A 12,543-nucleotide genomic window follows, 5' to 3' on the forward strand; every position below is an offset into this window, starting at 1 on the left:
ACTGGGAGTGACTTCCAGCTCTCCTGGCCATGGGGATGGCCCTCTGGAAAAAAGAGCCAAATGAAACCAGCAATGGGGCTGCATTTCACCAGAGCCTGCAGCTCTCAGACCTTTCCCTCTCACACAGGAGCAGCAACCAATTACACATAGCACTGGCTTGAGCTGGGAAATTTTAATTCCTGCCCCAGCAGATTAGAGTATCAATTACAAACCCTGTGCAAGAACACAGGAGAAGTGTGAAGCTGCTCCCCACAAATAACACTCTTAAATTGATTTTTCCTCCTTGAAGTCTCATTGTGAATAAAGCTTTTTTTTTTTTTTTTTTTTTTTACCTTTTCTGTTTTATGTATCTAGAGATTGTGCATTCTGTTGCCACGTGTCCAGAGTGTAAATTCAGCATCCCACATGCACAGGGATAACGCAGGGCTGACCAGAAACACCCCCAGGTACCTCTGCTATGGTCATTCTCATAGCACTGACAGGTGAGGGCTCAATCTCCACCAGCTGAACTGCATTAAAACTCTGGATGCAGGGAGTGCACGGGGATGAGAACACAGCAGCAAAGGTTAGAGAGGCACAGCAAAGACTCAGAAAGATTCTGCCCACTGTTATCAAGAACAACCTAAAATTTATCACAGAATATCCTGAGTTGGAAGGGACCCATCAGCATTGTCCAGTCCTGCACAGACACCCCAACAATCCCACCCAAGAGCATTGTCCAAACATTTATTTATGGGAATAACTGACTCTTTCTGGAATAAAAATCAAAATCACAGTTTGTTAAAAGGGAAATACAAAGGAGAGAGCCAGTCAGAGATGTCAGGGTGACTGGGAAAATCACCCTTATGCAGGTCTTGATCTGAATCACTTGAATGCAGATCAGGACTGCCCAAGTCAGTTCCATATAGAATTCCAGTCAGAAAAGGTTTATATGCTTTAAAGATCCAAACTTATTTTAAACAGCTGTTTCTTAAAATAACGTCCCTAATGTCAATGGGATATCAAGAATCCACTTTAATCAAGGTGCTGTTTGGAAATGCACTTACATAGTCTGATTTACCCACTTTTAATGTCATTAATGATTGCTTTGGAAGCAACACAGAAACCAAGGTAAGATTTTTTGGGTATTACTTTGGAATGCAGTGTTTTAACAGTATTATTTTTAATAACTCTCTATATGTATCTCTTAAGTATTCCTTGAGCAATTTAGGTGTGCAGGGACACTTTATTTGGCACAGTTGTAACCCAGTATTAGTGAAAATTAAGAGAACCTCACCAGCAGGATAAAAAAGCAAGGAAATTTAGTAGGAATTAAGTTGAAAGCAGTGAAACAGAGGACTGTTAGTCACAATCTGGAAGCCAAAAAAAGATTCTGCTCTTTTGTGGATGATATAGAGCCTCCCTGATGCTTTTTTTACCATCACCCACCTCCTGCAAGCAGGCCACTCTCCCCTTTTTTCCCAAAAATAACATCAGGAGGTTAAACCAGTGATTCTCTTCCCCATTTAGAACAATCTGCTTTAAAATAGAGCAAGACCAAGTAACTGCAGGGATTCACAGGGCTCTTACAGTGTCACTGTCACTGGGCTGGAACTGGAAAGGCTGAGGTTTGTGGAACACGGAGTTCTCCTGTAAGAACAGCTGGAGATTGTAATCCCGCACCACCTGAGGAAAGAAAAAGGTTTATTTAGGCTCCTTGTTTTGTGACCTGAAGAACAGCTGGAGAGCAAAACCAGCACCGTTTCCAGCTGAGATTAAACCTGCAGCAGAAGCTTGGGTGCACCAGCAGGGAACTGAGGACCTGAGTTGTTCAGAGATACTGGCAGGACACACAGGGGGTGACAAGGACCTGAAATATCCCTGCCATTTACCTACAAAATGAGGGAAAAACCACCAGCTACTGAACAGACACCCTGTGGTGTCACTGCCATAAATATTTTTCCCTCCTCTCGTGGGTAATTTCCTGTGCACTGCTCTTTCTTGAGATGAAAAGTCTTAATTTGGCAGAAATTATTAATTGTGGCAGCTGAAAAGACTTATTTGGAATCATGCATCCAACATCAGTTACAAACTTCATCTCTCTTTATTAAATTGCTTTCAGGGAAAACTCTCCAAGCTTGCATTTTGCTGAAGCAAAACTCCTTCAGCTCCCAAATTTGCTTAATGATACGTTTCAGGCAGCATGACACAGATCCCTAAACAAACCTCTTATGTCACAATTTACAGAGATTTACAAAGAAATACCCAGTGATTGCAGGATGAAAAAATAGGATCACTGGTTGAAGAACTCTTAGAGAGCATTCACTGCCTCAATTGATGAAAATGCATCAAAATTATATCAATTTATTATCAAACTGGGGGTTTACATGTACAAAGGAGATAATAAAGATGGTATTTATCCAGAAATAGCAGCATTGTGCATGACCAAGAACTCTGTGCTGCGTGGACAATGGGAAATAAAACTTGTTCTCTAATGCAGCAAAATGTTGATGCTCGTGTTGCTGAAATACTGAACCGTAAAAAATTAATCTCCAGTTAAAGAAAGTAAATAGTCCTCCAGGGCCAATAATACACTCATCTAAACCAGGAAAGTACATAATTACTGCTCCAATCTGAGCAGTTGAACATAAACACACTCAAATGGGGAGAAAACAGACAGGGATTTGCATCACGAATTCCCAGAAATAGAAATTCAGAAAATACTAAAGAAGGAAACATCTGCAGCTTCAGAGGATGCTCAGCACTGATCTGGCATCAAAATAATTTAATTTAAGCAGCTATTCCATTGAATGGTCCTTTAGATCCATGTGAACACTGACCATAGCACACAACCCTGGGCCATGCCAAATTTGTGGAGCTATTTTAACTTCAATTAGGGAAAAAAAAAACCCAAAATGAAGTTACCGAGGATGTGAAAACCTCCATGGGTATTTTTATGTGCTTTCCCCACAGAAATCTGACTCCCAAGCAACTCAGTTCAAAGCAGAAAACTCGTTTTTCCAGCAGCACTCCTAGGAGATTTCCCCTCAGAGCCACAATAAATGGTTAAAAATGAAAACAACTGTTATCAGAACAGGAGGTTTGGGAGGATGTGCAAGCCCAGCACATGAAATCCTGCATTTGCACAAAATATTGGACAACTGATAAAAAGAGAATAAAAATACTCCAAAGCAACACTGTATCCTTGGGATTAAGCTGCAACTTTTCCAAATAGATTTCCTGTTGTTCAGTAATTAAATCAATGTTCTTACACAGCTTCTTTCTGAAGCCAATGTCAATTGACAGGTTACAGCAGACCTGAAATCAAACTTTAAATATATCCCACATGCAGAAACAGGGCACAGTCAGACATGAGATAAAGGAAATTATTTGCCCTCTTACCAGAAACCTGAGGGAAATGTTACTCAAAACAGCAAATGGAATTTCAGAAAATGTTCCAAAGAAAATCAGATTTTTTTTTCCCGAAAGAGAAGTGCAAGAAGGACAAGTCTTGAGTAAGACTGTTCAAGAGAAAAGAACTTAAATTGCATTTTGATACAATCCCAGCCCCAGACTGGTTTGGGTGGGAAGGGACCTAAAAAATCATCTCATTCCACCCCCTGCCATGGGCAGGGACACCTTCCACTATTCCCAGGCTGCTCCAAGCCCTGTCCAGCCTGGCCTTGGGCACTGCCAGGGATCCAGGGGCAGCCACAGCTGCTCTGGGCACCCTGTGCCAGGACCTGCCCACCCTGCCAGGGAACAATTCCTGCCCAAAATCCCATCCATCCCTGCCTCTTTTGGGTCAGTGTTCCCATTCCAGTGTCAGAGGAATGACAATGGCCACCCTGACCCAGGAGGAATAAAATCTCCAAAGCTCCAACAACCAACAATGATAAAACTATGAAAAACCTGCATTTTATACACAAAATCTGGTTTTCAGCTGTTTCCCTCAATCTGCATCACATGAGGTGTCAGCCAGCCCTGCCCATCCAAGGAGCCATCCCTGGCACTTGTGGGAAGCAACTTGTGTCCTCCTAAAGCAAATACAATTTAATTCCATCCTCCAAACAGAAATGTAGCTCAGATGGAAGAGCAAAAATATTCCTCCCAATGACCTAGAGTGTCTCTTCCAAGCAGAGCCTGCCAAGCTTGTACTGCAAACTAACAAAAAACAGGTGAAGCATTCAAAACCCCCAATAAATATTTAAAACCTTTGCTTTGATGACAGGTTTATTCTAAATTGCTAACAAATTTATTACATGTTTAACAACTCAAGCTGCTTTTGAAAGACATGGATGGGTTTTGGTGGAGAGAAATTTTTTTTTTTTCTGGGTTCTTTTTTTCTTGGGTTGATTACCGTAACCTGTTATGGAAAGAAAGGATAAGCAAAGCTTGTGGAAAAATCCACCAGTCAATATATTCAGAGCAAAGCACACCTTCAACAGCAAAACAACACAAATTTTTCCTCCCCACATTCCTGAAGCACAAGGAGAGAAGCAAATGGAGTTGTAGACACCAGTTGTAAAAGCCCTGCTCAGACCTGCCAGCTGGATTTACACTCCTGTCCCTTCTCCAGGCACTGTGCCCACGGAGTAAAGCACAAACGCAACTCACACACACAGCCTGACCCTGTGGTTGTGCAAAATCAGCCAGACCTGGAGCTCTCTGAACCACCCCGACCTCAGCACACACAAATATCTGAGGAAAGGATTCCTGCTCCAAGGAAATGTTTGGATGTGGCGGGTTAGAGTTGGATCAAAGTCCCAGCCAGGCAGCTCTCTGAGTATTCTGAACACAAAGGATCTGATACAACAGTGAAAAATTAATTATGCAGGCATTATACTGAAGCCTGTTTGGCTGAAAGATTCCAAGCCAGCATTTCTGGGGAAGGTATTTGAAGCAGACCTGAATAATACACCCCAAGGTAAATTATTGAAAGTCCTTCTACAACTGAAGAGAAAATGGTGTTTTGATTATTTTTACAGTTGCTGCCAAGTAAATTCAAAGCTGAGGGTGAAGCCCATTTTTCATGCCCTCACTTTAGATCTCTGAAGGTGTGAGATCACTTGCTTGGAAGTAAATAAGGAACGTGTTAAGTAAGCTTTTGCTCCAGGTCTCTGTGTGAATGAGCTCTGTTTTTGGGTGGGTGGGTAAGGTAGAAAGGAATATTATGACTGCACCAAAGCAGCTTTTTCTGAGCTCAATGGCAGTTGTTTGTTTTTTTTTTTTTTCCCTTCTTTTAGCCCAGCAGATGAATTATTTAAGTATCAAAATTACCCTGGAAGCGATCACGCCTCTCTCAGTCTGGCTGCTCGACAAAGCAAACAAACCACGTCTATGACAGGGCTCTAATTTGTTTGCTGTGTTTGCCACTCTTAATTCCAGGGAGAAAACAGCGTAATAGCTTGGATTTTAAGTTGACAGACAATTATTAAGGAATGATCCAAGCAGTTTCCTGGGGCTTTGCTCCAGAATTCACCCTGCAGAACCCTCAGCTGCAATTTCCCCTCCCAAATGGGCAGGGTGAGGAGAACGCAGCATCTCTGGATGCAAATGCACTCAGGGGAAGGAAGTCTGGGTGCTGGAGTAAAAATTCTCCCCAGGAAAGCTGTCTGGTGCCTTTTAACTTAACACCACTCAGGAGTAACCAAAAATAACAAACTTTCAGTTCTGTCATGATTTTGGAAGCAAATCTCAGGGCCTGGGGATTTGTCCATGCTGCAAGGATTTGGTTACAAAGCATCATTCAGTTCAAACTTACCCTGCTGGAAGTCTCCAGTAAAAACTGGAAAGTGTTTTGTACAGCTTGGCATGTCTCTAGTTCAGTCCTGCTGAATGCCATTAAATAATCCTTAAGGTGATCATATATATTTCCATCAAGAGCCTGCACGAGGGAAAGAAATAAAGAAAATCAGGAAAAGCAGGAAGTAGCTCTGTATACAATTTATCACCCTGGGACCTGCAAGATGCTCACAGCATTTTTTTTTTTAGCAGATTTACACCTGTGAGGGAGTGGACAGAAAGAGAAGTGCAGGAAGCACAAGTCTTGAGTAAAACTGTTCAAGTGAAAAGGAACTTAAATTGCACTTTGATACAATCACAGCCCCAGAGTGGTTTGGGTGGGAAGGGACCTGGAAAATCCCTCACTCCCGCAGGAATGACAGTGCTGGGCTCCCATTAGATGGCAGCACACAGCACTGCAACACCATCCCGGCATCTCCATCCAGCTGTTCCCAGGGGCAGAGCAGCTCTGGAGAAGGGAGAATGCTCAGGGAGGTGTCACCGAGGGCAAGGCAGACACGCAGAGGTGCCAGGCCAGGGGGTGCTGCCAACCAGAGCATTCCCCAGGGAGTGGTGCCAGGACTCTCAACATCTGCATGGGACATGTCCCCAGCTGTTTGCTTATCAAAACCAGCTGAATAATAGCTGCCACTTGACTTTCTTTTGTGCACAGAAATACCAAATAAGTAACACAAATTTATCCCAAATGTAGCAGTGACAGCCAAGTTCAAGCCCCAAAGCTCTGCTGTGAGCAGAGCTGTAAAATCACATCACACAGAGCAGGTTACACAGGTTCTGTGTTAAATATGACTTTGCAAGTGACTGACAATGTCATTTAAATAGTTAACTCAGGATGTATTTAAATATATGTGATATGAAATTTAAATAGGTTGTATTTCACAGATATCCATTTAAACAGCGTATTCATGGAAACTGCACACTCCATTTCAACAAACTCAAGAATGTGCTTCTCTAGAAAATTGTATTTGATTGTTTAAATCATTTTGAAAATTTGAGGGGGGAGGAAAGAGTGAAATTGTGCAGGACTTAAGGAATAGTTTCTCCCCTGAAAAATCAAGCCCAACATTTAAGGTGAGGTGAACAGACACAATAAATCAGACACAAATCCTGGAAGTGTTGGACAGAGCTCAGAGCAACCTGGGATAGTGGAAGATGTCCCTGCCCATTACAGGGGTAGAACTGGATGAGCTTTTAGGTCCCTTCCAACCCAAACCAGTGCATGGTTTTATGAAATCCCTCAGAAGTTAGGAAGAACAGAAGAGATCTTCCTTCTGCAAAGTTTTCCCAGCAGCACACAGCCACCTTCAGTGGGGGATGCTTTGAGGAGAAAGTCAAATGGTGGGACTGGAATTCTCACATCCAAACTCTGATATCCCAAATCCAATTCACACTACACTATTTTCTTCATCCTCCACCTTCCAAGTGTAAAGGAATTTTTAGCAGAGGCAGATTGTTTCCTCCAGCCTTACACATTAAACCTGCCTCAAACTTGGTAGTTCTGCGGCCATCAGGAAGCCATTATGGCAAACCAGTGGCAAACTGGGAATTCCTTCCAAGCCCCCACACTCTGGCTGGTTTGCTCAGAGGTTCATTCAGGCTGGGCTGGTGTCAGCTCCACCAAACACTCTGTTACACAGAATTTTAAAAAATTCTTATCTCAAGAATTATGTAATACAAGCTTAGAGCCAACTGAGGAATACATCAGGAAATTCCCAGCAGCAAATCCAGAGAAAGCAGGCAGCCATACACAGACACAGGTTCAGTTCTTGCTTGTGCTGCTGCGGGCACAGCTTTGCTGGGATTCACAGGATTTGAACATTCCCTGTGCTTTTAGCCCTGAAGGGACAAGCCCTGGGTGCCACAGGAGTGCCAGAGTCACCACCCCATTCCAAGGGCACCCATTTCACATCCAAGATGGGCAGCCCCAACAGCAGCTCAGGCCTGTGCTCACAGAGAATACAAATGATGGGTGAAACTGCCAACACTGCCTGTGCTCTCCCTGGGGGACCACGGGAAGCCTGAAACTCCCCCAAAACAGAACTGTCAACTTTTATCTGCTCCTAAAGCTTTTCAGCTCAAACACCAGGGCTGGAGCGCAGCTCTGCTAAGAAATGTAAAGAAATAATTTCAATTTGGCAAAGCAATTCTAAGTGCTCAGTTTGCAAAGCAGCTGTGATTTTTTTTTTTTTTCACGCCACGATTCCATAAAGGAGAATTTCCCAGCTCCATATCAAACCCAAATGTTGTTTTTGTGTCAAACCCCACACGAAGGGCTCGTGTCATCACATTTAAGTCCTAAATGCTGAGCTCTGCGTTGGGTTTTGACACTCTGGGTGCTCTGCAGAGCCAGTGGAGAGAAGCTGGTACTTGTGTGCCGTGATTGATCCCTCTCCAAGATAGATGGCTAAAATAGGTCAGCTGAAAGGCAGGATGCCAAGGGCCTATTCCTCTTCACTGACCGTAAATAGTGCCCCCACAATTAGCTCACACAGACACGGCAGGCACACACAGCCCAGCCCCACACGTGTTCATTCCCTCCAATTATCATCCACGCAGCACTGGGGATTAATTCATGTCCAGCTGCAGCCTGCAGCTCGAGGAATAGTAAAAAAAAAAAAAAAAAAAAAAAAAAAAAAAAAAAAAAAAAAGGGGAGAAATATTAACTTCATTATTTCACCTCCTCCTCCCGCAATGACCACAGCTCTGCTGAGATGCCAGAAACCCCCACAGCGTGATATAAAAAAATAAAGATATCTAAGAAAGGACATCAGAGCAAAGTGTGGCAAAACATTAGGGAGCACACGGGTCTGTCAGAATGTGAGAACTGCATTACAGCCTGGCTCCTTTCATTAATTAAAAGCAGTTTCAATATGATGAAGTTCTTAAATACCGATGAGAGCAGCCAGAACTGAAGTTCTGAAAGTCACTGCAGTATCACACAGGCAGGGCTGAGAAAGCAGCTCCAGCACAGGCTAAAAAGCACAGAAAAGGTGACATCCCATCAGCCACAGCATCAGAGAGCTGGCTGGTTCCAGACTTGCAATAATAATGGGTTTAGCCTTTCAATAAAATGGTAATTGTTACATCGAGCTGGATGTGTTCATATTAAAACAAAAGACTTGACTTGCTGAACTGTAGGATATAAATTAACATTCACGTGGGGTTTTATCAGCTGAATCTCATTCACTTACAAACGCCCTGACCCAAACCACTGAACATCACAGGTTTTGAAAGGAAAAGTCTTTTCAAAATTTCTCATCACACAACTTGAAGGGGAAACTGGAAAAAAAAAAAAGAAAATCAAAAAACCCAACACCCATTATTCCTTACAATGGCTTTTGTTCTCTTTCTGACTCTCCAGAGAGCACTAAATCACTTACTGTATTACAATCCCACTGAAAAACCTGTCTTTTTGTCAACTTCAAAAGGAAATCAAGGTTTTTTTTTTTTAAAAAAACAAATCTGGCATCAAACCCAAGATAATACAAAGTTAAGTAGCACAAAATTACAATTTCCAAGGATAGAAAAAAGTCACTGTTTTTTTTTCACAAATCATTTCTTTACAGAAGAATTGCCACACTAAAGGACAAAACTACTTCCCCCTGTGTCCAAGCTTGAGAAGCCAAAGGCTGGAATTAGGGCTGAGAAGAGTTGAAGTTGTTAATAAATGCAATGGGTACACAACAAAACTAAAACCTATTTTAAAAGAAACCTATATATTAACTCAAACCAATACAATTATATACAGAGGGAATGGGACAAGGTTTCAACATCTGAGTTTCATGTATAACTTTGAGAGTTTTTCCCAGAAACAAAACTTCAGTCCCACTTCAGATCATCATTTTCAGGAGGGTTTTTTTGTTTCAAGAGATGATACAAAACATTTTGGAAATTTAGCTTTAATCATTCTACATTCTATGAAAATTCCCTCAAAAGCAAATATGTAAATGAAAGTATTTTAGCTATTATTAGGACATTTGGTTGCCTTTGGGAGGTTGTTACTCATTTAAAAGAACATACAATGTGGAAAAGACCCTGTGTAGAATTTTCATCTTCATTTAAGTGACTGACTTTGAGGTCTCTTCACTAAAACACTAACAGGTCTCAGCCACACTCCACTTAAAAATTACCATTTCAATATCTTGGAGAAGACAGAGAACAAGCTGAACTACTCTGGATTTTTTATTTTAAAAGCAAACAGAAATTAAAAATGGAAACTCGCTGCCCAACACAATGGAGACCAGAGTTGTGTGAAGCCACCAAGGTGAGTTTTCCCTGTTATCCCATTTATTTCTGAAATATTCCTGGTATTCTGTTCATTTTTGCCTTGTACAGAAACTCCTAAAATCTGTGCTGAAGCCCTGGGTAATAATTTTACACTTTAAATTCAGGTGTTCAAACTAAACCTCTCATTTAACCACCAGGCACCAAAACCAGTGCTAGGTTAAAACCCCTCAATTAAAGGCACACTTGTAAAGCCACGTGGGTTTCACTGACTAATTCACACCAGTCTCATCTGAATCACCACTGCCTAGAAACAATTTGATATTTGCAAACACACATTTATGTTTTTATGCATTTTAAACTCCCTCACCCCACGCTTGTGACAAGAACCATCATCCTCGAACAAGGGGTGGAATGTGATTATCTTTAAGGTTCCTTCCAACTCAAACCATCCTATGGCTCTGTGAGATTAAGTTTTCACTTCAAAACATCCATCCTTCTCTGAGCTGATGCCACCCAAGAGTTTTTGAGGGCTGATTTTGCCACTGAAATCCTTGGCAAAGGCTCCGGAAACAATAGAACTGATGTGGAAGGCAAGGAATTTCCTTACATGGGTGGAGGGAACAGCATAAAATGAGAGCTGACCCTCCCCTGCCTGAGCTGCAGCCTGAAAACAGAAAGATAAGGGAAAGAAATGAACTGAACAAAAATCATTGTGTCTGTGGAGTGGTAACTCCTCTGTACAGGCAATGGGACTGCATCCCGGTAATGTGAGTTATTTTCCTGTTCAGGAGTCAAGCCCCCAGATCAAAAGGGAGATCTGTGTCATAGATTCCACTCTCTATTTTATATTTATACTAAAATAATTTTGTATGTGACTGTATTTATATGAAAAATGAAAATTAAATTCTTTCACCACCCTACTCTCATTTGCACTAAACCCCCTTTTATCTATCCCCGATCTGCTTTGCTTTGAAAACCACTTGGAATCCATTAAGAACAGGGACTTGAGTTCTCATCCTTTATTTTCTGTAATTACTCTAAACTTTTCCTTACTTAAAATTAAAAGCCCAACAATCTGAATTGCAGAGCAAACACGCTGGGTGAAGCTTTTTGAGTGCTTGTGCTTGAAACTCCTGCCTCCAATCCACTAAATAAACAGAGATCTCACAGATGGCACAGTCTGGGAATTTTCAGCTGAATGATTCTGGTAAATGAGACTCCACTGAGGGTTTTAATTTTTATGTGTCAGAAAAGATAAAATTAATATTAAAAGGAAAGGTTGGGGTACAGACAATAATAATTGGTCAACAGGTATGCTTAGAATTAAGGCATCAACTTCAATCTTTTCTGGGGTGAGAAGTCTCTGTATCTTAGCCCAAACAGAGCAACAAATCTCCTTTTATCTGACAGTGAAGGATAAAGCATTTTAAAAACTGATCTAAAACTCAGAACAAAGTCAAGAGGCTGGATCAGCTGGATTTGCCACACTCAGCACTATTCAGAGCCGTGAAATGGAACAGCACTTCCCAAGGACGTGAGGAGAAGGAGGAAGGAAGGTCAGGAAAACTCATCCTTTCTGGGTAACAGCTCCATTCCACAGTCACTTTCCTTTAAAAATGCTGATTCCTGGCATCAGTTTCTCCTAATACACAAGAAAAGCTGCTTATTTCTCCTTTTTAACTCTTCCACCCCTGCAGCACTGAAATCCCTTCCTCTCCATCACGACCCCCTCAATGCAGAAGTAAATCAGGGCTGTGTTTGTCAACAAAACACAACATCTCTGTCTGAATTCCCAACAAAGCCCAGCTCAAAGCCCCAGCAGTGTCCCTGAACAACCTGCCTGGAGCAACTGGAGCTGCTGGCATCAGGCTCCAGCATTCCCAGAGATCCCACAGGAACAACTGTGCCCCGTCCGTGCCCATCGGGGATTTCAGGGCTGCAGCCTGACTTCCAAATGACAGGAAGCTGCTGCCCAGCCTGCCCTTTGCAGGCTCCCTCTTGGGGAAAAATCCTGGTTTTCTGCTGAGTTGTGCAAGTAGAGAAAGCTGCTAAGGAAAGCTGAGGGCAAACCCCAACTCTCTTCCCTGGATCAGGAGTGAGTGCTGGACTTCCTCAGCCTGCAGGGAGAGCACCCAAGTTTTAGCTCTGTAAAATCAGGATTTCGGGTTAACTCAGGAAATTGCATCCAAAGCAATGCAGGGCTAATCTAAGGCTGCAAAATTATCTGTATCCCAGATATCTGTATCTTTATCTGCATCTGTAATCTTACACACACAAAGGCTGTATTGATGAGTCTGCTTTAGTGAGGTCCAGATGCAACTCACTCTTGAAGTATCACCACCTAGTTCTGCCTGGGAATATCTGAAATCCAGTGCCTGGAGCACTGCACCCAGATCCAGAGTCTTGAGCACAGGAAAGACATGGACCTGTTGTAGCAGGCCCAGAGGATGCCAGCAGGTCTGAGTGAAGAAGGGTTTTAAGAGTCCCCACAAAAAGATCCTCTCTGGCTTCTGCTCCATCTTGAACTTCCAC

The 12,543-nt window shown here is 42.4% G+C and overlaps 1 protein-coding gene across 4 annotated transcripts in view; it reads right to left on the bottom strand.

Annotated features, from left to right (window-relative positions):
• The window catches only part of FCHSD2 (FCH and double SH3 domains 2), a 130,438-nt gene that overhangs the window by 35,805 nt on the left and 82,090 nt on the right, over positions 1-12,543 (bottom strand). For 3 of the 4 annotated variants that reach the window (XM_053969148.1, XM_053931271.1, XM_053931278.1), the window contains exons 9-11: positions 5,744-5,866; positions 1,570-1,665; positions 451-522 (exon numbers count right to left, since the gene is read on the bottom strand). In XM_053969148.1, coding sequence (XP_053825123.1) covers positions 451-522; positions 1,570-1,665; positions 5,744-5,866 — 291 coding nt within the window. The remainder of the gene's footprint in view (positions 1-450; positions 523-1,569; positions 1,666-5,743; positions 5,867-12,543) is intronic. The other variant, XM_053931285.1, reaches the window with a different exon arrangement.

The sequence above is a fragment of the Vidua chalybeata genome, chromosome 2 (genome assembly GCF_026979565.1).
Source record: "Vidua chalybeata isolate OUT-0048 chromosome 2, bVidCha1 merged haplotype, whole genome shotgun sequence".
In the NCBI taxonomy this organism is placed as follows: domain Eukaryota; kingdom Metazoa; phylum Chordata; class Aves; order Passeriformes; family Viduidae; genus Vidua; species Vidua chalybeata.